Here is a 23,809-nt window from a genome sequence, read left to right on the forward strand (position 1 = left end):
AGTTTCGGAAATGGGTGGGTCGCGTCCAGGATATCAAACAGCGGGCGAGCTATGTCCGGATCAATACTATATGACCCCGCAGTTGGTATTGGGATGATTGGACGGAGGCGGGAGATGTAGCGTTCATAAACTTCAGTCGGGGACGTACTGTAACCGCCCCTTTGCACGTTGCGTCGCTGACCGTTGTACCTGGTACCGGTGTATCCTCGTCGGTCATGTCATAGTATGGAGGTCGTACGTCAATCGCGAGGTTCCTGCTCTAGATCCAGTGTCGAGACTGAAGAGAGAATGCAAGCGTCCTCGATGGAGCGGATATCAGCGGCAAATCACTTGGGGGCTAGGCGCATATAGGTGGCTGCCGAGTTGCGAGGTAGATGAGGAGAGAAGCACCATAGTGCGCATACATTACTTACCGGCGCGGTAAGATGTATGCGCACTGGAAACGACTGCAAGGGAAGCCGAGCAGCGTCATGGATCGGTCGCGGAGCTTCTCCTTCACCCGGTGAGATTGCTATTCCATGTGCGCGACTCTCTCGTCGCACGCCCGTGCCTAGTAGCCTTGCTGAGAGGAGGACGGGGATTGTTCGACGCAGACCATCGCGTCGCAGGCCAGCCTTATATGCGCAGAGGGCGCGGCCAGATGTGGAGCAATCGTTCGGCCACAATCTGCCAACGCGAGAGAAGACGACAATGACGACAGAAGATCGACCCTGGGACGAAAGGGGAAGGCAGACCGCCGAACGCGGAAGGTGTCGTGAGATCGCCTTGCGTACACTCGATCGGTGACGACGCCTCTCCTTTGGGATCTGGCTGACGATCTGGCTGTCGAGGGGTCTCGGCGCGGGCCGTGCCAGTGTAAGCGCCTGCGGGTTTCTCTGCTCATTACTACGGTCGCCCAGTGGCCACGTCGTCCAGTGGCCGCACGCTGTCCACAAGCCCGAGGACGCGATGGCCAAGGTGGTTCGCCGACGTCTGGAAGAGACGAAGCCAGATTACCGGAAGCATACCATGGACTTCAAGTGGTCTATAACGAAGAGCGCAGAAGAGATGCCCCTCCCTCAGTTTGCGCCACGGTTGGGCGTTGATCCCGAGGCAGACAACCTCCGAGTCCGCCGTTGGCTGGTCCTCAGAGAGTACGAACCCCTGGAGACCATCGGGACTGCAGATAACTTCCGTGTTGTGTTCTTTGATGTTGTTCGCGGTACGTGGTATTGGATTTTGGGTCTCAGCGTCGCCTCACTGTATACTCATCATGGTCGCAGCGCACCACTGGGTGTACAAGACCTCGAAGATTCTGCATCGTAATGTCAGCCTGAACAACCTTATGTGGCATCGACTAGACGGGAGGATTGTCGGTGTCCTGTGCGATTGGGACCTTGCGGAAGACCAGAACACGGCCGAGTCCAAGCTCATTCGTCGAGCTGGAGACAACTCTGAGGTGGTATGGCGAATATCGGAACCAACAGGACGTTCAGCCACAAAGTCGACGGCGGCGTCATCGACGAGTCTACTCGCCGTCCCCGAGGATCAAGCAGCGGGGCCGCCTCCCAGCGGGCATTGGCAACTGTCCGGCACGGCTACAAAGCCACAGGGTACAGACAAGTCGAGGTATCGCATCGGCACGGGCGCCTTCATGGCTATGGATCTCTTGCGAGTGGGCGAGCCACCCGTCCACAAGTATCGGCACGACCTAGAGTTGTTCTTCTACGCCTATATCTACTTTGCTGCGACATACAACCCAGACGAGCAGGCCTTCGGCTACATCAAGGATTGGCAGTGTGCTTCCCTCGTCGCCATCGGGGACAATAAACGGAGGTTTCTGGAAGAAGAATCAATTCGTCGCGACGTAATGAAAGCCGCCCACGATACTCTGAAGCCGCTGCTGGACGAGGATAGCCCTCTGGCGGACCTCCTGGATGTTTTCCTAGACCTCGAAACCAAGGCGCACTACATCCGGTCTCTCAGGAGCACTGCGAAGAAGGCGTCCCGCAATCAAGCCGAAATTGAAAGGAGGGAGGGGGGAAGGGACGAAACCATAACGTATGGCAATTTCATGAGGATCTTGGGGGCGCCCGAGGTTGTTAATGCGTAAAGGGTGATGCTGGCTTCCAAATGGCATGCACTCATAGTTTCGCCTTTTTGCCAAACTCGTCCTGTATCTCTTCACTTCTGGAACTTCACACTAAAGTCACAGTCACTTTATTTTTGATGTTCTATCTAGGGCTTCTACCAGACGCTCTCATGCCAGTAAGTCACTAGACCTTATCATATGCCGCCGCCGCTGCCAGGAGTCACCGGCACCGTTGCGCAATGCGCCGGCGCGCTAGCGTTGATAGTACTCAGATGGCTTGCACAATTCGGGGATACTGTAACAGCGTTAGCAGAGCTTTATATGTGGCAATAGCTAACTGTTCAGACATTCTTGAGCTCTTGCCGTCAGTCGAACTGGGAGCATTGAACTCAGCGGCACCACGACAGGGCTGAGGGCCATTCACTACACTTGCTATATTGGGACAATGGGTGTGGCTTCTTGAGACGCCCTGCGGGCGCTACGTACTGTTGCGGTTAACGTTCAACCCATTCCTCTGGAGAGATGGCCGTACCCAGAGCCCACCATGCAGCCGGCAACAGCGCCGAATATTGCCTTCCCAGGGTCTCTCGTACACTGATGATTAGGGGATACGAACCGCTGGAGACCATTCGATCGGCGAGCAAATTCCATTGCGTTTTTGTCGACGCTGTTCGTGGTAAGTGGCCGGCCTCAGTGTACTAGTATGGTCTCTGTCTGATTATATCTGCAAGCACATCACTGGGTGTACGAGAAATACCAGATGCTACACCGCAACATTGAGCTCAACTGCATCATGTGGTACGAGCGGGACGGACGGGTCGTCGGCGTGTTGTGTGACTGGGACCTTGCGGAAGACCAGAGTACGGGCGAGTACAGACCCACTCGTCGTGCTGGTGACGCTGCTGCGGTGATATGGCCGCCAGACCCAGAACCAGCCGCGCAGTCGGCGACGAAACCGAGTCTGCCTTCCATCGCCGAGGGTGAAGCAACGGAACAGCCCCAAAATCTGGAGGGCGCGGGACCGTCGAACACGGCGACAGAGCCCCAGGCCGTAGTCAAGCCAAGGTACCGCACGGGTACGGGCCCGTTTATGGCATTGGACCTCTTGCGCGAGGGCGACCCACCTATCCACAAGTATCGGCACGACCTGGAGTCGTTCTTCTACGGCTATATCTATTTTGCTGCGGCATACAACCCAGACGAGCAGGCCTTCGGCTACATCAAAGAATGGCAGCGTGCTTCCCTCGTCGACATCGGACACAGCAAAGGGGACTTCCTCCTTGAAGAAAAAGTTCGTACCCGCGTCATGAAACCCGCCCACCATACTCTGAGGCCGCTGCTGGACGAGGATAGCCCTCTGATGGACCTCCTGGATGTTTTCTTAGACCTCGAGATTAAGGCGAGCTACATCCGACTTCTCAGGAGCACTGCGAAGAAGGCGTTTCGCAATCAAGCTGAAATTGAAGAGAAGGAGAGGGAGAGGGAGGAAGTCGTGACGTATAGCAAATTCATGAGAATCCTGAGGGCGCCCGAGGTTGTTGATGCGTAGAGGGTGGTCCTAATTGGCATGTAATCGTGGTTCCGCTTTCTTCCAATACTCCTCATATCTCATTATGTCTGGTTCATCATATGTACATGCGAAGCTGACGTTTCGTTGCGACAAATTTGTATTATCACTGTATAATCTCAAGGCATCGTCGTCCTCTATCGTGGATCGTGAGTCGACAAGTGCGCCTATTGCAGTCTCGAATTCTTCGGTACGCACGAGCGCAATGCATTTGAAAAGTACGGAAGGTCGCAAAATCACCTGTCACAGGTGGGTTTGGTGTACGCATATGCAGATGTTCGCCGAGTCTCAGACGTCCGTGTCAGGCTGCGTGTCAGCTCTGAGTAACCGAGTCCGATTCGGACGCTAGCGCTGTTATATCGCCAAGCGTCATTATTGGTTTCACCGACTCCCTGAGGATCCAGGAGGTTTGAGACCAGGAAGGCTGATGGATATGCCACCGCAAGGGGCGTGGCTTGCCGCACAACGTGCTTTACTAAGAGACAGTGAATAGGGAGGTCGAATTCCAAGAGATGGAAGGTGTATGTACAGAGTCCCCATGCCCCGTCATCACACAGAGCGTCGGGAAGAGCGCGTTGCACTGAGAGCGAGAGCACGGTGATCCACACCTTCCCGTCCGCGACCACGAGCCAGAGGCCCGCTGTCCGCTCACGCCAGCACCCGGGTCTGCGTCGGGCGAGCCCGCGTATGCGCGGCACGACCAGTCGCATCACGGCCAACCTAGGTGAACCAGCGCGATCGTGTGCTCGGGCTGGACGGAAAGTTGGGGAATACGAAGAGTGCGCACCTAGGCCACAGAAGAGACCGTGAGCACGCCCTCAATGAAGAAGACCCACCTACCATCACAAGCTATCACAAGTCAGTCAGTGCGCGCGAGACGGTAAAGGACGATCGATGAGACGCGCACCGCCAGGCGGTGTGCCCGAAGGAAGAGACTCGAACGTGTTGCTGATGCCAGTGAGGAACCCGCACAACACTGGGGAAATGGGTGTGGCAGCCACCAAGCAGCCACTGTGGCTTCGTGAGACGCCCTGCGGGCGCTACGTACTTAGGCTGTTGCCGCGTTGCGGTACTGTTGCGGCTAACGCTCAACCTCTAACTGACCATTCCTCTGGAGAGATGGCCGTACCCCGAGCCCACCATGCAGCCGGAAGCACCGCCGAATATGACCTTCCCAGAGTCTCTCGTAAACTGATGACTAGGGGATATCAACCGCTGGAGACCATTGGATCGGCGCAAAGATTCCATAGCGTGTTTGTTGACGCTCTTCGTGGTATGTGGCCGGCCTCAGTGTACTAGTATCATCTGTCTGATCATATCTGCAAGCGCATCACTGGGTGTACGAGAAATACCACATGCTACACTGCAACATTGAGCTCAACAGCATCATGTGGTACGAGCGGGACGGACGGGTCGTCGGCGCGTTGTGTGACTGGGACCTCGCAGAAGATCAGGGCACGGGCGGTTCTAGGACCAATCGTCGTGCGGGCGACAACGCCGCGATGGTTTGGCCATTAGACTGGAAAGAAAATTCAGTGGCGAAGGCGACGACGACGGAGTTGCGAGCCACTGCCGAGGATCAAGCAACGGAACAGCCCCCAAAGCTGGAGGGCGCGGCTCCGTCGAACGTGGCGACAGACTCCCAGTGCGTAGTCAAGCCAAGGTACCGCACGGGCACGGGCCCGTTTATGGCGATGGACCTCTTGCGCGTGGGCGATCCACCCATCCATAAGTATCGACACGACCTAGAGTCGTTCTTCTACGCCTATATCTACTTTGCTGCGACATACAACCCAGAACAACAGGCCTTCGGCTACATCAAGGAATGGCAACGTGCTTCCCTCGTCGACATCGGACACAGCAAAGGGGACTTCCTCCTTGAGGAAAAAGTTCGCACCCGCGTCATGAAACCTGCCCACCATACTCTGAAGCCGCTGCTGGCCAAAGACACTCCGCTGATGAAGCTTTTGGAGGAATTCAACGAGATCGAGCTTGACTGGCGCATCATCAAGGTTCTCGGAAGTAAATCCGCGCCATCGGAGCGTACACGGGCCCAGATTCAGTTCCTGGAGCAGGGGAGGGAGGCAAAGATGTCCTTCAGCATATTCATGAAGATACTGGGGGCTCCCGAGGAGGAGAGTGTCTGAAATGTTACACGTAGCCTTGGCTTTCGCCGCTTGGCATGGACTTGTACGGTTTCTGTTCCTCACATTTACTCCTCTGGACTGGACTTCCATATTTAAATGATCATACGTGTGTACTTGCATGGATGGGTGCGAACATGAACATCGACGTACGCACCAACGCGAACCAAGGTGAGCACGACAGCGACGACATGAACTCAGCGAAGCCTATGCACAAGTACGTCACACGCCCAGTTGGACATCATGTCCCACGTAATGTACTATCCTACAGGCACGTTGCATAACGCTTCCAATTATCCTCCTACCCATCCCATCGCTACTGACGACATCCAGGCCTACTAAACAATCCGACAAACAGATACAGAGAACTCTAGCGTAAACTGACAACACTGAACATCCCCGTCAATGTCGTAAACACGTCTGAACGTCCAACGCCGCATGACACCCCACCCAGCCTCGCGCACGCGAACAACCTACTGACCACGCCACCACGCCCCAAACAGAAGCCGAGCAACGCACCGACGACCGCGCCCCGACCGAGCACGCCCGCGGCGCCGCTCGCGACCTGCGCCACGACGGGCGGCTCGACGTACTGGTTCGGGCCCTCGAACCCGCAACACGCCCGACGAGTTGAGGAGCAAGCTCGGCATGACGACCGCGGGCCGACCGCCCATGTGTAGTCCGTGAAGCTTATGGTACCGTTGCTCCCGACGGTGTTTCTCTCGCACGAGCTGATCCTGCGAGGGGGTGCGTCAGGTCCAGCTCCGGCTACGAGGGAATGAGACGAGCGGAAGCGTGCTTACTTGGTCGTGAACGTCGACGTAGCCCAAGGTTTGTATACGGTGATGGTGACGTTCTTCGGCTAGATCGGCGGAACAGGGTTAGCTCAACAGAACTGTGCGGCGACCGATGTTCGTCAGGATAGTGACGACGTCTCCCTTGCGGAAGCGGAGACCATAGTCGCTCTGCGTGAGGACATCCATCTGCGTCTCGATGCCCAGTGTCGTTCACGAGGAAGTTGCGGGATGATATCGTCGGGGGTCAGCGTTCCCGATTATGAGGCGAAACATGCGCCGCGAATCCGGAAATTGAAACGGTCAAGCTCGTGCCAGTAGACCGAGTTTCCTTTCCGCCGTCGCCACGGTCATCCGACCCGCAAACGCAGAGCCTGTACCGCGCGGGATGCTTTACTAAGAGACAGTGAGTAGCAATACCGAACTTGAAGACATGGAAAGTGTACGTATAGTCCCCATATGTACCACAGCGTCACACAGAGCGTCGGGGATCACGCGTTAAACTGAAAGCGCGACGACCAGGCTCGTGAGCGCGAGCGCGAGGCTCCACACCTTCCCGTTCGCGAGCGCGAGCCAGAGGCCCGCCCGCGTCCGCACCCGGGTCTGCATCGGGTGAGCTGGTATCCTTGCGTATGCGCGGCGAGTCCGAAGTCGCACCTCGGCCGAGGTGAGCCAGCGCGGCCATGTGCTCGGGCTGGACGGAAAGTTGGGGAGGACGAAGAGTGTGCACTTAGGGCACAGACTCCGAGACAGAGGAGATCGTGAGCGCGCGCACAACGATTCTGAAGACCCACCTGCCATCACAAGTCCGTCAGTGCGCGCGAGACGGTATGGGATGAGACACGCACTACCAGGCGGTGTGCCCGAGCCTGCTCTGCATGCCAGCAGGTATTCAAACGTATTGCTGATGAGCCCGCACGAGAGCACGGCGGTGTGCACGCCGAGCTCCGCGCACGCATACCACTTGGAGATTGAGAGGAGGAAAAGCACACCGGGGAAGGCTGGCTCGACGAAGCGAGCGCACCGACGAAGCTGTTTCACGGAGACTCAGCGCATAGGCAATGGCATGGATGGAGAGCCAACTTGGTGGCGGATGAGTTTGTGCAATAAATAAGTACTTATGTTGTTATCAAGTGATTTCAGACGACGGTGGCTGTGGCGCGGCTCTGCGACTCCGCGAGCTCGACCTCCTTCTCCTCATCGTCATGTACAACGAGGACCGCTGGTCGACGCCTGTACTGTATTGCGTTACACAGCGCTGTTAATTCGACACGCGCGACAGGCTATACGCCAACTTGTGGCTCGGCCACTAGTATTCACAGGGGCTTACTTTCACCGTGGTCCGTATATGTACATCGCTGCGGACTCGGACGCTGCGCCGCAAGGTGAGACGACACAAGCTGTCCGACGCACTCATCTGATAAGTTTCTCGAGACTACCTAATCACTCACCTGTCTTCTTGAATGCACTTGGGACCGGAGGTGGTCGATGACTTCGACCAGGTGAGCCGGGTGTACCTACTGGCGTGCTAGACAGAGGCATCTGAACACACTGCATTCCCAGCGTATGATGGCCTACAACGGTCTCGCGCCGTACTATGGAGGTAACGATCCGAGTCGTTCGACGCGTCAGAGACGCGCCCCCACCCCTCAGCCTGAGATTACGCCGCCTGCAATGTCAAAGGCCTTGAACGAGGCATTAGCACTGGCCAAGAACGCGCAGGGCAGCGCCGACCTGCTACACGAAGCCCTGGTCAACGCGGAGGGCCCGCAGGAATTGCTTAGGGGTATCATCCCGGTCCGTCCTTTACCTTCTCATATACGCCAATATGTACGCATCTCATCACGCCATTCGTCCTCGTGTCTACAGGAGTTCAGGAATGGCTGTCGCGCCTCGCTGAACGTCATTGACGAGCAAATCTCATGGCTTTCCAATGTGATACGGTCCCGCGATTCTTCTCCAGTGCTCGCGACGGCATTGAAGGAGCTTGAAGCAGTGCATACCGAGCTGCTCGATGTTCTCCGGCTGTATGACGGACTGGAGCGAGCAGGGTCGGATCGTGTGGCTCAAGAGCGGGTGAAGAACAACTATACGGTTCACAGCTCATTCTCCCTCTGTATATCCATGAGAGTCTCAATGACGCCTGCAGATACGCCGCTTAACGAGCGGTACCGGGCGCGCGAATGGTACCGGGAGCGGACAAGCAAGTAGCTCCAACGGACCAGCCCAGGCGCCCTCACCTTCGAACGACGAGAGGGTTCGGCGCGTGTCAAGCATCGCAAAGACTGCTCGTGGTCATGCAGATCTACTCCGGGACACAGTCGTTTTCTCAAGCACAGAAGACTTGGGTGGCCCGCTCATCGAGGTGCGGCCTGACCCGAGTAGGCTTCCGCGCCCACGAGCAAACTAAATATGTCCCACGCAGGAATTCCGCAAGAACTGTGTCGACTCCAGAAGGACATTTTCGAGCACCTGCAATGGGTGGATGGCGAGGCGGCAAAGTCTCGCCGCCGAGCGAGCTCTTCCTCGACGACGCGCGAGGAGGCGCTTTTCAACGACCTGATCGCCACGGACCAGGCGCTCACGGACGCGCTGAAGATGTGCGACAACATGCGCCGGGAGGGGGTAGCAGCTGGCAAGCGGCGCCCTGACGCGGCTGACCCGTTCGCAGACCCGGGTGGGGACCCGGAGGCCGGCTTCGCCGCGGCGCGTGCTGGGAAAGGGAACGCGGAACTGCTGCTGGACGCACTGCGGCACGCGCGGCGGGAGGACTTGTCGGGCGAGCTCATCCAGGTGCGCATACAGTCATGTTCCCGTGGGGGTGGGAAGATGGATGGTGGCGCTGACGAGGATCGACTATTCCCACTCGCAGGAGTTTCGCGACAGCTGTCGTGCGTCGCAGAGGGACATCATCGCACAGATCCCGCTGGCGAGTGCAGCGGCGGAGCAGTCGAGGAACAGAGCGTCGGGCTCAGCGTCTACGAGGGAGGAGAACATGCTGGAGGAGTTGTTGGGAGCGAACGAGGCCCTGCTCAAGGCGATGGAGTTGTATGAAGCCATAGAGAGCGGGAAGGAGTCGGCGTGGAACGAACAGCTGGTATGTCTGTCCGTCATGATATCTGAATGGCAGCTTGACTCTGCGAACATAGGGCGGGCGAGACCAAGATCTGTTCTCTAAACAGCGTGAGTAGTTGTTGGGGCAATATGGCATACCGCTGTACTGAGGAAGTCGCAGTACCAGCGACACCCATGGAGGTCACCTCGGCTCTTGAACAGCAGAGCCTAGAAGGTTTGTCTCCGCTGACTATGCAAGACAAGGCCAAGTTCGCCAAGATTTTCTACGCACAGAACCCGAGTAACGGGCTGCTGACTGGTGCGTATCGCTTACTTCCACGGTCTACTCTGTGGAGCCAAACGCATCGTTTCTTCAAGGCGCACAAGCTGGTAGCCTCCTCCTAAAATCGAAGCTTCCGCAAGAGACGCTCTCACGAATATGGTATGTTCGCCATGCTTCTCTCGCCCTATACAACGTCCGACAGGCAACCCGCAGGGACCTTGCCGACGTCTCCTGCCGAGGCATGCTCGACCTCGGCGACTTCACGATCGCCATGTATCTCGTGCGGGGCTGCATGTCCGGCTCACTCGCCTCGCTCCCCTCCAGCCTCCCCGCCGCACTCTACGAGCAAGCGGGCAACAAACCGCTCCCGAAGATCCCGAGCACATCCCGACTGAACACGCCGGGTCCCTCGGCGACTCCCGTACCTGCTGCGTCGAACGCGACGGGGTACTTTGACGTGCAGTCGTCGACGAGGCTGCACGCGGAGAGGATATTCGAGACTCTGGACCCGGAGCGGACGGGGCACGCACAGGGGTACACTGTGACGTCGTTTTTGCTGAAGGTCGGGTTGACGATGGAGGTGTCGAGCCAAATCATGTACGTGGTGTCCACTGCGGGAGCTGTGATGGGTGCTGAGAACGGACGTAGGGATTTGGTTGACACGGGAAAGAAAGGATACTTGACGCAGCAAGAGTTCGCCCAAGTTATGCAGCTCGTGGAGAGGAAGAAGGCCGGGCAGGACTTGCCTGCGGCGGCTCCTCCTCCAAGCAGCGCCCAGAGCGTACCCGCGAAACCAAGTGCTGCAAGTACGCTGACTTTGCCATCGTTGCAGACTCGGCCGGTGTCGTCGGTGAGTGTGTTTTCGCCGTACCTTGGCCCTCATGCTGATATGTCCATCCTAGCTCATCGATCTGGATTCCTCGCTGGACCCGACACAGGTTCCGCTCCCGAGGACACCCATCACTCCGAGATTGCCCAGCCCCGGTGTCTCGCTCAGCCCACCTCATAGGAGCCAAGCACCGAGCACACAACCGGTGCAGTCGCAAGTGACAGGTTCTGCGTTCACGATAGCTCCTAGCCCCAGGACATCCCCTTCTCGGGGCCATCAGCGGTCTGTGAGCCAGCAGTGGGACGTCAACCCGGTGGCCAAGGCGCGCTTCGACACGTTCTTCGATAACCTGGATCCGTGGCGCAAGGGATATATCGAGGGCGACGTCGCGGTGCCGTTCTTCTCCAAGTCCAAGCTGCCTGATGGCGTCATGGCAGAGATATGGTGCGTGTATCTCTCCCTGCTCTCGACTGTGCCGGAGGCTCACCGGGAGATTTGCGTAGGGAACTCGCGGACACGAACCACGACGGTCGGCTCACGCGGGACGAATTCGCAGTAGCGATGTACCTCATCCGGGAGAAACTCAAAGGCCGGGAGCTTCCGCATACTCTTCCTCCATCCCTCGTCCCGCCATCCCTGCGACAAGCTCCGCCTTTGCCTCCACGCGGTGCGTCTCTGCATACAACGGGGACACCGCCACGCCCGGTTGCAGCACAGGCGACTGGGACACAGCCGCAACCTATTCTGGCGCAGTCGACGGGCACGTCGTCGATCGCGCCGCCTGCGTTCTCCGAGCGCGCTGAGACGCCGCCTCCGAGTTATGAGGAGGTTGTTGGGAGTGGTTTCAGGTGACATTGCTTCCATAGTGTTCGAGGATAGAGAACTTGAGTTATTAGGCCACGGATGTGATATTGTTATGGAGTATAACACTCTCCTCTGTATCCGTACTGCCATGTTGTAGTTCGATGACTGCTCTGCACACTTCGCTATACTGTTGATGGACCTCGCTACGCAGCTAGTTACGGTAATTCGAACGACGTGATGATTGATATCAAAATGTATTGACATAAACGAGGCGTGTTAGAGGTGGCCTATGGCCGTTTCATGTTGAATCACCATAGCATCAGCGGGTGAACGGAGGAAGCGTAGCAACACCAATTTAAAGTGAGCGTAAGTTAGGCGGGACGAGACCTAGCTATTGGTCTTCCTTACGTAAACGCGGTATTCGAAAACGAGGCGGTGGATGGCACGCGTGGTACATGGCCTTGCAGACGACCAGACGTTGAGCAGTGCCGTATCTGCAGCGTCGAGGACGAGAGAGACAGCGAGCTCGAGCGTGGCGGCAGACGCGAGTGGCTAGGCGCTGTTTGGACCAAACAGCATGATCAACGCGACTGCACGACCCAATCCGTCTCTCGGCCACCCGACCCATCCCCTCCTCCTCCCGCCCACCATCCAGCTCCCCATGATTGGTCCTTTGGGCCCCCTTCCGCCCAACAGACCCCCGCAGAACCAGCAGCAGCAGCCCCAGCCACCGCCCCAGCAACAGGGCCCACAGCAGTCCGAAATACCCGTCCCACCACAGAGCGGCCAGGACTTCACCCTCTCCAACGTCCTACACTTCCTGCAGACCGAATGGAGGAGATATGAACGCGACAGAAATGAGTGGGAGATTGAGCGGGCGGAAATGCGGGTGCGTCGCGAATATTCTGCGCGGTGGGTGCGTGTCCTGAAATAAAGGCCTGCTCGCGCTACCAAGGCGCGAATAGCCCTGCTCGAGGGCGAGCGGCGCTCCTTCGACAATGTCAAGCTCGACCTTATGCGCCGAATCAAAATGCTCGAGTACGCCTTACGCGTCGAGCGGTGCGTATGTCGCGCGAGCCCATTGTGTGAAGTCCTGACGTGTCCACGCACAGTTCAAAGCAACTAGCCCAACCGGCTTCGCAGGCCGTCCCTCTTACGAAACTGGCAACGTTGCAGGCACAGCTGGGCGAGAAGAAGGATGACGCTTACAGTCATAAAGAAGAAAGCAGCGGAAGCTCGCCACGGAGTGAAGGCGCGTCTCGAGCACAATGCTTCCGCAATAAATAGCTCATTTCGCAACCATCCCACAGATTCACCGCTTCCTCCTGATCGCATGTCAACTGGCTCTGTGAATGGTGCTGTCACGAACGCTTCAAGTAGAGGCCAGACATGGATGGGCATGCCCAATGGTGCGGCGGGAACTATCGGTCATATGGGCAAGCCACCGCCGGGGCGCGACCCAAAGAGCAGAGCACGAAGCCGGGATTACTTGAAACAGTCAGTCATTCGTTCCCGTCACTCTCTCGTACTCATGTAGCGTGTACAGATGTCTTCAGGAAATCTCGTATCTCACGTCCCCTCAAGCGGTCAACCCGCTTCCGAACCGTCCTCTGCTCAACAACACCACCCTGCCTCTCCAGCTTCCCAATGCTCCGTATGATCAGATGCCATACAATGGCCGTCCGCGAAAACTGATGCCTGAGGTCGGCAAGGACTATTCCGTCATGAACGGCATGAACATGGCGACGGGCCCGTCCTCTGCACCTGCCATCCCGCAAGGTAACCCGCTGGAGCGCAATAACATGGGCTCAGGCCTGCTAGGTGCTGCGCAAAACCTGCAGGCGAACTCAGCTCAACAACAGCAGTCTCAGCTTGGACAGCCCTCCCAGCCCAGTCAGCTGTCGAACGAGGCTTCCGACAACAGGGACAAGGACGGTGACGATGAGCAGGCGCTGGGCACAGCGATCTTCCGTCCGGACGCAGACTTCCGGGAGAAGCTGCGCTTGTCGCAGGAGGCCGCGGAGCGGGCACGACTCGAGCAGTCTGGACAGCATAGCATGCCCATCAGTGGTGCTGCATCATGGGAGCGGCGTGCAAGGGATGAGGATGATGAGGGCAAGGACGAGGAGCCCGAGGTGGAGGAGGACGAGTCCAGTGTGATCGGAGAGGGTGAAGAGACCAAGGCGTGGAAGGCGAAACGAACACTGCGGAAGTTAGTTGGCTAGTCGTCTGCTGTCCTGGACAGTGTGTTACGGACTTCGTGCTGACAGTCTCTCTAGTCATCTCGATGCCGTGCGCGCCATTGCATTCCACCCGTCCGAGCTCTGTCTGGCCACGGGCGGAGACGACATGACCGTGAAGATCTGGCGCGTCGACGTAGCCGGCCTCGCGTCTTCAGCGTGCGTGCCCTCTTAGGAAAAACCTTTGCCACACTAGACGACTCACTGATGCCATGCTCTGGACTGCAGGTCGCGCCCCACCACGGAGATTGAGCCCCAGCTCACGCTTCGCGGGCACTCCGCCGCGATCACCCGGCTGGTGCACGCGCCCTCGAAGCAGCTGCTCTACTCCGCCTCGTTGGACTCGTCCATCCGGATATGGGCGCTGCCTCCTTCGTCCCACACGACGTACGCGCCCTACGACGCCACGCGCGCCCGCGGGGAGCTCATCGGCCATACCGACGCTGTGTGGGACCTCGCATTGGTGCGCGACGAGAGTACGCTCATCAGTTGCGGTGCCGAGGGAGCGGTCAAAGTCTGGGACGTGAGTGGTCCGTCAGGCGGGGGCTCGCTCAAGCTGTCGTGGTCGTTCGACGGCCTAGACGCAGGCGAGCCGCAGAACGAAGGCGACGCGCCCGGCGCGACCGCTGTGGAGGCGATCAAGACCGATCTCAAAAAGGTCGCGGTGGCGTACCAGAACGCGGTCATCAAGATCTTCGACATCGAAAACGGCAAGGAGCTCGTGCGGCTGCAGACTGAGCCTGCGGAAGGTGAGCGTTTCGCGGATTGTCGTGCTCTGTGTGCAGTGATAACCTTCTGTAGATGGCATCTCGTCGCAGGCAAACAACATCGTGTCCCATCCCACGATGCCGCTTTTGATCACCGGGCACGAGGACAAACACATCCGCATCTTCGACATCTTGACCGGTGCGCTATTTCAACTCCCTCACTGCGTATCGATGCAGATCACTGACGTATGTCTACGCAGGGCAATGCACGCACTCGATGCTCGCGCACCTCGACGCGGTGACGTCGCTCTCGATCGACGCCGCGGGCTTCTCGCTCGTGTCCGGGAGCCACGACTGCTCCGTCCGGTTCTGGGACGTGCTCGGGTCGCGCGCGTGCGTGCAGGAAATCCCGAGCCACCGAGAAAAGGCGCGCGAGGGCGTGCTCGACACCGAGTTCCACCCGACGCTGCCGATCATGGCGAGCGCGGGCGCGGACGGCGTCATCAAGCTGTACGCGTCGTGAGCGGCGGCGGCCCGTGGTGTGGTCCTGGGGGTCGAGGTCGGCGGGTGGGGTTGTAATGTTGTGGTGACCTGTCTACATGCCACCTGGTAATTCTGCGTGTATTTGCTCTGTTCTCGCCGCTGTTCACTAATATACCTCGCTACGAATCTGATGACCATAATTCATGGCTTGGCACGTCCATACCTCAGACTTACCAGGTCAACTTTGTTTCAAAGGTGGTTGATACCATGAACCGAAATGTATTGGGACAGATTTGGAGAGGCTATGCTACACAGATGTTACGAGCCGGAGAGAGGGTAACGAATACACATGTGGATTGAACCGGGATGCGTGAAGCAGAGGGGCGTGGCAGGTGGACAATGACCACGACGACTCGTGGTGTCCATGAGGCAAACTGCATAGAAGTCGCGATACCCGGGAGTTCGTGTACATTATATAACTGGGGTCATAAGCTGAGGAGTAAATCTTTGACAGTGCATCAACACTCACGTATCTTCATCCCTTGTTCTACGCCTATAATTTCCGCGCCGAGGTCCTCCGCTTCGACTAGTGCCCGCACCTGAGAGGCAATCACTCTGTTGATGGGATCCGTATATGCGCCCTTGACGTCGTCCTTGCAGTGTATGACATACACCTTCAGGCCTGCCAGAACACCGCGCAACGTGGGCGTCGCCGCACTATCCCGCCGTTGTCTCTTGCGTGCGTGCACCGGCTCCTCGTCCGAGTCCCACTCCTGCGAACTATTGGGCTCGCGTGTGCGCGTCCGGGCGTCCACGACCTCGGCTGCTAGAGCTGTGAGCTCAGCTACCAGATGCTCCGGGTTGAGATGACCGTACAGCATGTCGTCCGGCGTTCCTGACGGGTACGAGCACTCGATGAAGAGCGTGTCCAGCGTGTTTGGGATCTTGAGCGCGGCGGCACGCCAGACGTCCCGGGTGTGTGGCTCGGTGGCGATGCTGTCAGGTTCGACGTCCCCGAAGAAGAGGAACTCTCGTCCGCGGGACTCGTGCTTGATGAAGAAGGCGGAGGAGTGGTATGTTCGTTCACCGTCGTAGCGCCCGTGGCTTAGTGGCATCGTACGGACGGATACGCCAGGAAATAATGGGTGGTATTTGGCATCGTTATGAAGTCTGCGCCAAGACAGTGAGAATCGGATACCTGGCAAGCAGCGCAGACCCATCTTACTCCCGTAGCTTGAGAGGAATGCTGTCATCGTCGCTCCATGATGCGAGTCGTGGCCACAACTGGCCTGAGAAGAGGTTCTCAACGTTCTCTAGACACCGCCTGGCACCGAAGACGGTGCGGTTCCCACCGAGTGTGCTTGCAGTCAAAGCAAGCCCACTGATGTGATCCAGGTGCGCATGTGACAGTAGGAAACATCTGTACCACAAACGGTGAACTGCAGTCCTGCGAACCCCGGGGAGCCGGATCACCGTACTTACTTGATCCATGAATAGACTTCACCTGCTGTACATGGCGATGGACCGTCGTTCTTGACCTGGGGACAGCCGAACAGATCGGGTTGGTCGTTGAGAAGCTTGTTCAAGGCTCCGATGCCTGAGCCTTACTTGCGTCTGTCAGGTTTCCATATCCGAGACGCTCGTTGGTCAGTTCGGAAGGCACTTGCCTGCTTCCAACGCCAGAGCGCCTTCGCTCCAGTGCGCATCGTATCGTTTCAATAAATAACTAGACCGGCAAGGTGACTGTGAGAACCAGGACGTCGAGGAGATAGCAGATCCCAACCTTGATAAATTATGTTCACCAGGACCTCCGCCTAGTACGTGGTCCGAGAGCCAAGTCAATCATATCATTACGACCCACCGGTCCTGGAGGTTGTTGTGGATCTACTTACCGCAGCCGAGCGCGACCAACTCGAAACTAGGCATAACTACGCCCAATCGCACAGCGTAGACCTCGGGCGGTCGTGGTATAAGAGCAGGAACGAATAGGGCTGGTCGTCACACGACTTGGCGACCAATTCCCAACCTTCATATAGGCACTATATGCTCCAAGTGGCGATGCACCCACATACCGGCAGAACAATGTTCGCCAGAACGTACTGGTTTGCTTTGAACGCCGTCCATCTCAGCGTGTGAGGCACTGACTACACTGAATACAAAGCAACATCGATTGTCCAGGCCTTAGACGCCATCCAAGCGACTCGGAGAGGAGATAGTTGTGTTCTCTTATTCTGAAGGACTACATAGTCGGCGCTCCGTACTCGTGGAAGTACGCATTGCCCTCCACGTGGAATCGAAGGCACGAAACAAAGAGCTGGTTGAGAGCCGCTCCACCGCGCGCGTATCACATTAAGAGAAGCAGGAAGATTGGGAATAAGGAGCGTTCGTAATAGTACTGTCCAAGGAGTGTGGGTACCGAAGGGCACAAGGGAGAAAGCATGAACAACGAAGCTACTCAGGATAAAGGTACAGAAAGATGATCATTATGAGCCTACGACAGTTTGCGTAAGAACCATGTAAGTGCTGGTCAGTTATAACTTACCGAGTAAGCTATTGAGTGCTCTCTGTACGTCGTATCCGTGGTTCTCGAGCGCCATCACGGCCTGGGTCCTGCTGAAGCCCATACTGCACAGCTGCTTGACGGAGTCGATATCGTCGTCTACAGCCGGAGTGGGCTCTTCGAGTACTTGTTGGTTAGTCAAGGACGACGAAGGCAGAGGAGGGACTTCATGCGGTGTCGACTTCTTCTTCCTCCCAAATGGCAAGCGGATCTGATACAAGCAGCCCGTCAGCGCTCGGGAACACTGGAATGCGGCCTCATACTCACGCTCAATTTGGAATGTCTAGTAGTCGGCGCCTTCTCTTTCTCGGATCCTGCAGTCGAGGGGCGTGCCATGGGTTTTGGCGAGGAGTGGCGGGGCGGAGGGGACTGGTGACGAGGAGGCGAGGTTGACCGTCGTGGGCCGAAGCCAGTCGAAGATGTGCCAGTAGGTGATTGCGGCGGGGAGGCGGTCGGGAACGGTGTCGGGCCCTTCGACTGCGAAGGAGCGGCCGACGCTCCCGACGTTGTTGTTCCGAATGAAGCGTCCAAAGCCAGCGCACTAGATTGACCACCAAAGGCATCGTCAAAGGAGATCGGAGTGACAGCATTCCCATTTGTTCCGGACTGGTTAGGTTGAGGAGCACTCGGACCCGAGCTGAAAGCATCATCGAAAGAGAAGGGCCTTCCTTCCTGAGGTGCAGGCTGGTCGAATGGAGACGATCCCGTAGCAGCGGGCGCCTGTGCCTGCGGAGCACCAACAGGTGGGAACGCGCTGCTAGGCTGCGACATGAAGACGTTGTCGAAAGTGTTGTTGGCAGGCACAGGCGCTGCTGCTGGGACGGCGTTTCCGTTCGCGTTGGGAGCAGCTGGTGTCGCCGCGGAAGCAGCAGCAAAGTCGAAGTTGTCCTCGAACGCCGAATCAAAGCTGAACTCCGAGAACTGGGACGGGCCGCCGATACTGCTCATACTTGCCCCAAGCTTGCCCATAGCCTCATCAAAGTCGTTCACGTCAGGAGTTCCATGGGCATCCCCGTTCGTCTTCGGCTCAGTGGTCGTCGGAATTGGCACCGGCGCCGCGAAAGGCTCCGAGGGCTGCGCAACAGCGGGGGGTGCAAACACCTCGTCGAACGCATTCACAGGAGTCGCAGGCGCGACCACCGGAGTCTGGCTACGTACGGGGGTGGCCGCGTCGGGTTTCGGAGGGGAAGCAGACCGAACTTCCTGGGCAGGTGCAGAGATACCGAACGAGTCGTCAAACGCCGAGATTGTCTGCGATGTGGACGATTCTGCGATACCGCCAACATGAGGTACATCGCCGCTGAGTCGCGCCTTGATGTTCGCAAGCGGTTCTTCCTCCTCAGACTCAGAATCCGAGTCGGACTCCTCAACGTCGAGCTCCTTGAGTTGGTGAGCGAGGTCGGTATCTTCCAGACGGTCTGTGGTCGCCTGAGTAGTTTCAGTATCATCAGCCGATACTACGGCGGGTTCGTCAAAGACCGAAGTAGTAGTGGGCAGTTCTTCAGGAGCAACGGTGGGCTCGCTCGATGCCTCGGCGAGTGTCGCCTGGATTGAGGGCGCGGGCTCGGGGGCCGGAGCAGCAATGGTGGCCGAGTTGAGCGGCGTATGGAACATGTCAGTGTCAGTGGGCGACATCAGGTCAGCGGGGGAGAGGGCATCAGAAGCGCCAGGAGCGTCCGCCAATGCAAGCAGGCTGGTACCCTCGCCGGGCGAGAATGCCTGCGAGAAGCGGAATGGGTTCGCCGAAGGTGAACTGGGCGATGACTGCTGTGCGGGAGCCTCAATGGGGACCGTGGGCGGAGTGGGGAGACTGCCAGTGTTAGTGAACGGCAGGAACGGTGAGGGCGACTGCGCGCGCGACCCTGTGCCAGAGGCCATTGCCACTCGTTCGAAGGGATTGTTGCTCTTGCCGAGACTGAGAATCGAAGCTGTTGGGCTTGTCGGGACCTCTGGGGTGGCAGGTAGGGGCTGAGCAGCAGCCATGGCCAAAATGTCCGGGGAGGCGACACCGCCGTGACCGTTCGTCATTGGGGCAGGTGCTTCCTTCTCTAGCTCGGCCTCCGCTTGTTCACGTTCTTTAGTAGCCTCAGCGGCCTCGCTCTGCGCCTCCTCGAGTTCCTTCTGGACGCGCGCGCGTTCGGCCTCTCTTGTCGCGAGCTGCTTCTTGGCGATGGCCAGCAGACCCTTTTGTTGCTTCGCCTCCTTCTTCGCCTTCTCAACCTCGGCCTTGAGAGTCTCGACCTCCATTCCGACTTCGGTCATCCGCCTCTGGAGGTCTCGCACCTCCTCCTTGTCCCTAAGCACTGCACCCTCAACCTCCGCTTTCTCTACTCTGACTGCACTGAGGTCACTTTCGCCGTGGATGAGTTCTTCTCTCGCCTTCTGGATATCCGCAGTCTGGTTGCTGAACCGTTCTCTGAGCGTCCCCAGCAGGCGTGTTTCTGTCTCATACGTTGCCTTCGCAGAAGATAACTGCGTCTGCAACGCGGAGAGTTGCGCCGCTTGTTCGCTGAGTGTGCGCTCCATGCTTTCGCGTTCTGCCTTCGCCGTCTCGAGCGACCGGTTGGTCGAGCTCAACTGGTTCTTCACGTTGCCTATTTCCGCAGAGCGATCCTGCAGCGGTGGCGACGCAGTGTGCGCAGGCTCGTCGTCGTCTCCGAGCAAGTCCCTATGTGCAGCAGGTGCAGGCACGGCGAACGGTGAGTTGGCAGAAGCAAAGGGATCGGTGACGGTAGGTATCGTCGCGGCCCGCTGGGGCGGCGGCGTCATCATTTGGCGCGCGCCTGTAGACTGAGGGTGCAGCACTGGCGTAGCAAATGCTCCAGTGCTCTGTGGCTGAAGCGCAGATTGCTGGGGTTGCGGCACCGTCGCCGACGCAGGAGGCGAATCGTCCCAGAGTAAGTCGCGGATAGCTTCAGGGACCGCAGGTTGGAACTGCGTGGCCGGGGCTTGAGGTGCACCCGGAGCACCGCGCATGGATGGGGGTATCAAACTTGACGGAATCGTCGCTGGAATATCTCGTCCGGCCAGTTTGCTCTGGATAAGATGCATGGCCACAGCGAAACCGTCCCTCGTCAAGTGGCCGTCGTTGTTCAGGTCAGCAAGGTCCCTACAGGCGGTCAATTTGGTGGCAACCAAGGTAATCAGCGACACATACCATACTTGAGCAAGGACGTCCTCCGGCAGCTTGGACAGCAGCATGAACGGTACGGCAACATCGCCTTCGATATAGCCTCTCTTCTGGGTGTCTAGTGTGCCGAAGATGCGATCCGCATTCGCCTTCTCGGCGGGAGTCACGTCCCACTGCGCACCGGTGGCCTGAGGCTGCACGAACGGAAACGCTGGTGTGGAACTAAGCGCTGAACGCTGAGGTGGGGCAGACCGGAAGGGCCCTGTCATCTGCGGCTGTAGCGGCGAACCTTGTCCAGTAAAATTCGGTTCGATCGTGCTCATTGGTCGCCCGGGGAATGAGGCACTGAGTCCAGGACTATAATGGCCGCTACTACCTGTTGCATGTGTTGTGACCCCTTCAAATGGTGACTTCCCAGCTGCTTGTTCGTAGAGCCCGGGAGGTAGTACAGGCGGGATGGTTTGCAGCTGGGCGTGCATGGTTGCTTGAATCAAATACATCGCTATCGTGAAGTCGGTCACGTCTAGTGAACCTCGGTTCCTCGTGTCTGCCAAGTTCCTGTAGAAGGACCATGTTAGACACATATTCAATATTAACACGTCCAGATGTGCGTTCTCCACCACCATTCAAACGACAGCAAGACGAGGGATGACGGAGACGGATATCTAGCCCAAGGATGCGAGAGATGACTGAGTTCCAGTGTATGCGAGCAATGCCAAGCTTCATATATCTGTTCAGACTGACGGCGGCGGGCTATCGTGAATGTGCAGCAAGTTTAGGCACTATCGCCGTTGCTGCTTCACAGAAGGACAGACAGGCGACGCTGCGTGCCACTATGCCGACCGAAGATGAACTCCGAAGCCTTGACGACTTCTTATGGTGAAGCACTCATGTGCAGCTATGCAAAGCAGACAACCTACCATATTTGCGAGAGCTTGTCTACGGGTAGCTTGGACTTGACGAACACGTCCCGCGCCTTGTCACCTGAAAGGACGCTCAGCAGGCGTCGCTGACGAAGACATGACTAGGCTCACCGTTCAGGAGGCCGTTAATTGGACCGCATGAGAGGAACAGCTTCATGAACTTCGTCTTGTCTTGAGGGGTCAGTGGTGGGAGCCCGGGAGGCGGGGATCGCGCTGCCGGTATACCCGTCGGATGTTGGACAACTGGTGGTGTTATTCCCTCGATAGTAGGAGTCGGGCCAGCTACAATAACGCGTCTCAGGTCGCGTCGCTCGGCACGGCGCACGAACACTCACGCTTGAGCACCAACGCTTCCGTAATCTTCTCTCCTCGCTGTGCATGGCCAAGCAGGCGCACCGCAACAGCGACGCCCTTGCGCGTCAGAACACCGTTATTATCTTCGTCGGCGAGGTTCCAGATCTCCGCGAGCACGGAGGGCGAGAGGTTGGAGCCGTTGAATATCTGGACGGCAGCGTCACCGGTGATGACGCCGAGCTTCTGGGTATCTGCCTGGATGAATATCTGGTTGACGAGCGCAACCTCAGCGGGGGTTGGCGTGAACTTCGACATCGCTACGAAGCCAGCGTGGGGGACGGGCGCAGCGGGTTGCGCGGAGTACGGGATGGAGTGTGTGCTGCCCGGTCACTCGCTGCGAGCCTGCGTCAGGTCGCGGGGAGCGTGGGAGGAACGCGATGACTAAGCGTTCCGGCTTCCGATACACGTGACCTGCCCACTGGACGCGTTCAAAACGAACCGAAGTCAAACACTCGCCTTTCTCTGCGACCACGACCCTCTTCTTGCTCTGTATAGTCTCATCATACCCTCATCTGTACTCTATCATGGAACAACTCACGATGTCGCTCGCGCCTGCGCGTACGAGCCAAAAGTCCGCTGCTGCAGGGTCTGGCGGGGAGAGTGCTGGGAGTGTCACGAAGCGGTGAGTAGCGCAGCTGTAGTTCTGCTACGCGCGTTTCACGCTAAGGGCTCGCTCGTTACGATATCTAGGCTTAGCAGCGAACTTATGACTCTCATGGTGAGTTGTGTAACGTACGGTGACTCTTGGTGGCACATCCGCTAATCGACCGCAACCTCAGATGTCTTCTTCTCCTGGTATTGTTCGTAGACCCACCGACTATTCGATGCCCTGCGCTGACAAGTGTATCTACGCAGTCGGCGTTCCCGAAGTCGGACGCTAACTTATTCGAGTGGGCGGGGACAATTGAAGGCGCGCCGAGTACAGTATGTCTTGGTAATGATGCGTCACCATTCAGCAGCCACGGCTCACGATATCAACCAGATCTACGCTGGCCTGACTTTCAAGATCTCCATTTCGTTTCCCTCCAACTACCCATACGCAGCTCCCATCATCAGATTCGTCACACCATGCTATCACCCAAATGTTGATATTGTGGGAGGCGCGATCTGCCTAGACATTCTCCAGGTACGTGGGTTCGCCCCGCTGACAACAGAGATATTAACACGGTCTATGTAGGATAAATGGTCTGCTGTGTACAGTGTTCAGACGATCCTCCTTTCCCTGCAGTCTCTCCTTGGTGGTATGTTTCATCGACGTCTTTTCGATGTACTCTCTATACGGCTTGACCCATTCTGTTCAGAACCCAACAATGCGTCACCACTGAACCCAGATGCTGCTAACCTCTGGGACTCGCCTGAAGGTAGGTCGCTTCACCTCGCGGACAACTTCGTGCTTACATCGTCACTAGATTTCAAGGCGCAACTAATGAAGCATTACCGTCCCATCAACGATGAGGGCTCCGCATAGTGTGTTGCCTTGCCTTCCGTGTATCATGCCTCATTTCAGCCCCATTGTTTTCTACATCGCATGTTTCTGTCATCGTTCAAGGGATTAGGACTACATACATTTGCATTATCGGATCCCGGTGCGCCATGTTACATACAGGATTATACATGTGTGCTCTCAACTGTTGCACTGTGTGAACGACGGCTACTATTGGGGTGTTCATACTTAACAGTCAAGCTAAACATGGCGTATACCAGAGTGCTCTTCCCGCTTGTTAGTCTCTATTAGCCTGCGTTGATGGTTGGGCCCCGATGACATCTCACAGGACTACTTTGCTGGCTGCCAGACCCAGCGTCCTTCGGACGCAACGCTCCACCAAAAAAAAAAAAGACATCTCACAGGACTAGATCCGACCTCGC

At 57.5% G+C, this 23,809-nt stretch overlaps 9 protein-coding genes across 9 annotated transcripts; 6 read left to right on the plus strand and 3 right to left on the minus strand.

Moving 5' to 3' along the window:
• Window positions 1-948: 948 nt before the first annotated feature.
• Window positions 949-2,317, plus strand: C8Q71DRAFT_911985 (uncharacterized protein; the record flags this gene model as incomplete). The annotated part of the gene is made up of 2 exons (XM_047929162.1): window positions 949-1,201; window positions 1,263-2,317. The coding sequence occupies 2 exons, from the start codon at window positions 949-951 to the stop codon at window positions 2,090-2,092; spliced, it is 1,083 nt and encodes a 360-aa protein (XP_047772643.1). The 3' UTR covers window positions 2,093-2,317.
• Window positions 2,318-2,565: 248 nt separating this feature from the next.
• Window positions 2,566-3,778, plus strand: C8Q71DRAFT_791354 (uncharacterized protein). The gene is made up of 2 exons (XM_047925351.1): window positions 2,566-2,747; window positions 2,803-3,778. The coding sequence occupies exons 1-2, from the start codon at window positions 2,594-2,596 to the stop codon at window positions 3,618-3,620; spliced, it is 972 nt and encodes a 323-aa protein (XP_047772644.1). The 5' UTR covers window positions 2,566-2,593; the 3' UTR covers window positions 3,621-3,778.
• Window positions 3,722-4,440, minus strand: C8Q71DRAFT_445151 (uncharacterized protein). The gene has a single exon (XM_047918592.1). It carries the CDS (start codon window positions 4,346-4,348, stop codon window positions 3,875-3,877), a length of 474 nt encoding a protein of 157 aa, XP_047772645.1. The 5' UTR covers window positions 4,349-4,440; the 3' UTR covers window positions 3,722-3,874.
• Window positions 4,441-4,757: 317 nt separating this feature from the next.
• Window positions 4,758-5,903, plus strand: C8Q71DRAFT_911987 (uncharacterized protein; the record flags this gene model as incomplete). The annotated part of the gene is made up of 2 exons (XM_047929163.1): window positions 4,758-4,911; window positions 4,965-5,903. The coding sequence occupies 2 exons, from the start codon at window positions 4,758-4,760 to the stop codon at window positions 5,783-5,785; spliced, it is 975 nt and encodes a 324-aa protein (XP_047772646.1). The 3' UTR covers window positions 5,786-5,903.
• Window positions 5,904-7,732: 1,829 nt separating this feature from the next.
• Window positions 7,733-11,855, plus strand: C8Q71DRAFT_791365 (uncharacterized protein). The gene is made up of 15 exons (XM_047925352.1): window positions 7,733-7,961; window positions 8,011-8,078; window positions 8,140-8,373; window positions 8,446-8,670; window positions 8,726-8,941; window positions 9,002-9,019; window positions 9,046-9,369; window positions 9,449-9,673; window positions 9,726-9,759; window positions 9,812-9,949; window positions 10,009-10,072; window positions 10,127-10,510; window positions 10,562-10,763; window positions 10,816-11,186; window positions 11,246-11,855. Exons 2-15 carry the CDS (start codon window positions 8,040-8,042, stop codon window positions 11,592-11,594), a joined length of 2,823 nt encoding a protein of 940 aa, XP_047772647.1. The 5' UTR covers window positions 7,733-7,961; window positions 8,011-8,039; the 3' UTR covers window positions 11,595-11,855.
• C8Q71DRAFT_791368 (WD40 repeat-like protein) lies at window positions 11,856-15,344 on the plus strand. The gene is made up of 9 exons (XM_047925353.1): window positions 11,856-12,435; window positions 12,502-12,605; window positions 12,659-12,798; window positions 12,857-13,043; window positions 13,093-13,758; window positions 13,826-13,945; window positions 14,015-14,535; window positions 14,588-14,692; window positions 14,754-15,344. The coding sequence occupies exons 1-9, from the start codon at window positions 12,124-12,126 to the stop codon at window positions 15,014-15,016; spliced, it is 2,418 nt and encodes an 805-aa protein (XP_047772648.1). The 5' UTR covers window positions 11,856-12,123; the 3' UTR covers window positions 15,017-15,344.
• On the minus strand, window positions 15,345-17,095 carry C8Q71DRAFT_791374 (cAMP phosphodiesterases class-II-domain-containing protein). The gene is made up of 7 exons (XM_047925354.1): window positions 16,869-17,095; window positions 16,760-16,790; window positions 16,644-16,702; window positions 16,459-16,579; window positions 16,202-16,396; window positions 15,506-16,146; window positions 15,345-15,455 (listed from the first exon to the last, which is right to left on the minus strand). Exons 1-7 carry the CDS (start codon window positions 16,900-16,902, stop codon window positions 15,448-15,450), a joined length of 1,089 nt encoding a protein of 362 aa, XP_047772649.1. The 5' UTR covers window positions 16,903-17,095; the 3' UTR covers window positions 15,345-15,447.
• Window positions 17,092-22,266, minus strand: C8Q71DRAFT_791377 (uncharacterized protein). The gene is made up of 6 exons (XM_047925355.1): window positions 21,925-22,266; window positions 21,701-21,871; window positions 21,587-21,650; window positions 20,694-21,224; window positions 17,804-20,645; window positions 17,092-17,747 (listed from the first exon to the last, which is right to left on the minus strand). The coding sequence occupies exons 1-6, from the start codon at window positions 22,196-22,198 to the stop codon at window positions 17,508-17,510; spliced, it is 4,122 nt and encodes a 1,373-aa protein (XP_047772650.1). The 5' UTR covers window positions 22,199-22,266; the 3' UTR covers window positions 17,092-17,507.
• Window positions 22,267-22,399: 133 nt separating this feature from the next.
• C8Q71DRAFT_791379 (ubiquitin-conjugating enzyme/RWD-like protein) lies at window positions 22,400-23,713 on the plus strand. Its single transcript, XM_047925356.1, has 8 exons — window positions 22,400-22,565; window positions 22,634-22,661; window positions 22,723-22,743; window positions 22,799-22,867; window positions 22,926-23,069; window positions 23,121-23,184; window positions 23,245-23,304; window positions 23,353-23,713. Exons 1-8 carry the CDS (start codon window positions 22,468-22,470, stop codon window positions 23,409-23,411), a joined length of 543 nt encoding a protein of 180 aa, XP_047772651.1. The 5' UTR covers window positions 22,400-22,467; the 3' UTR covers window positions 23,412-23,713.
• The last annotated feature ends 96 nt before the right edge of the window (window positions 23,714-23,809 follow it).

Source organism: Rhodofomes roseus, assembly GCF_022264815.1.
Source record: "Rhodofomes roseus strain CIRM-BRFM 1785 chromosome Unknown C8Q71scaffold_42, whole genome shotgun sequence".
Lineage (NCBI taxonomy): Eukaryota > Fungi > Basidiomycota > Agaricomycetes > Polyporales > Fomitopsidaceae > Rhodofomes > Rhodofomes roseus.

Excerpts from the sequence above, each read along its gene's own strand:
- C8Q71DRAFT_791354 (XM_047925351.1), top strand. The coding sequence starts at position 2,594 with ATGGCCGTACCCAGAGCCCACCATGCAGCCGGCAACAGCGCCGAATAT. Across the intron at positions 2,748-2,802 it reads TTTTGTCGACGCTGTTCGTG|CACATCACTGGGTGTACGAG; the intron begins GTAAGTGGCCGG and ends TATATCTGCAAG.
- C8Q71DRAFT_445151 (XM_047918592.1), bottom strand. The coding sequence starts at position 4,348 with ATGCGACTGGTCGTGCCGCGCATACGCGGGCTCGCCCGACGCAGACCC.
- C8Q71DRAFT_791365 (XM_047925352.1), top strand. The coding sequence starts at position 8,040 with ATGCACTTGGGACCGGAGGTGGTCGATGACTTCGACCAG. Across the intron at positions 8,671-8,725 it reads GGGTGAAGAACAACTATACG|ATACGCCGCTTAACGAGCGG; the intron begins GTTCACAGCTCA and ends TGACGCCTGCAG. Across the intron at positions 10,073-10,126 it reads GAGACGCTCTCACGAATATG|GGACCTTGCCGACGTCTCCT; the intron begins GTATGTTCGCCA and ends GGCAACCCGCAG.
- C8Q71DRAFT_791368 (XM_047925353.1), top strand. The coding sequence starts at position 12,124 with ATGATCAACGCGACTGCACGACCCAATCCGTCTCTCGGCCACCCGACC. Across the intron at positions 13,044-13,092 it reads AGCCGGGATTACTTGAAACA|ATGTCTTCAGGAAATCTCGT; the intron begins GTCAGTCATTCG and ends TAGCGTGTACAG. Across the intron at positions 13,759-13,825 it reads GCGAAACGAACACTGCGGAA|TCATCTCGATGCCGTGCGCG; the intron begins GTTAGTTGGCTA and ends CAGTCTCTCTAG.
- C8Q71DRAFT_791374 (XM_047925354.1), bottom strand. The coding sequence starts at position 16,902 with ATGCCTAGTTTCGAGTTGGTCGCGCTCGGCTGCG. Across the intron at positions 16,791-16,868 it reads GTTGGTCGCGCTCGGCTGCG|GCGGAGGTCCTGGTGAACAT; the intron begins GTAAGTAGATCC and ends ACCACGTACTAG. Across the intron at positions 16,397-16,458 it reads GAAGTCTATTCATGGATCAA|ATGTTTCCTACTGTCACATG; the intron begins GTAAGTACGGTG and ends TTTGTGGTACAG.
- C8Q71DRAFT_791377 (XM_047925355.1), bottom strand. The coding sequence starts at position 22,198 with ATGTCGAAGTTCACGCCAACCCCCGCTGAGGTTGCGCTCGTCAACCAG. Across the intron at positions 21,872-21,924 it reads GGAAGCGTTGGTGCTCAAGC|CTGGCCCGACTCCTACTATC; the intron begins GTGAGTGTTCGT and ends GCGTTATTGTAG. Across the intron at positions 21,651-21,700 it reads AATTAACGGCCTCCTGAACG|GTGACAAGGCGCGGGACGTG; the intron begins GTGAGCCTAGTC and ends GCGTCCTTTCAG.
- C8Q71DRAFT_791379 (XM_047925356.1), top strand. The coding sequence starts at position 22,468 with ATGGAACAACTCACGATGTCGCTCGCGCCTGCGCGTACGAGCCAAAAG. Across the intron at positions 22,744-22,798 it reads TGTCTTCTTCTCCTGGTATT|TCGGCGTTCCCGAAGTCGGA; the intron begins GTTCGTAGACCC and ends GTATCTACGCAG. Across the intron at positions 23,185-23,244 it reads CCTGCAGTCTCTCCTTGGTG|AACCCAACAATGCGTCACCA; the intron begins GTATGTTTCATC and ends CATTCTGTTCAG.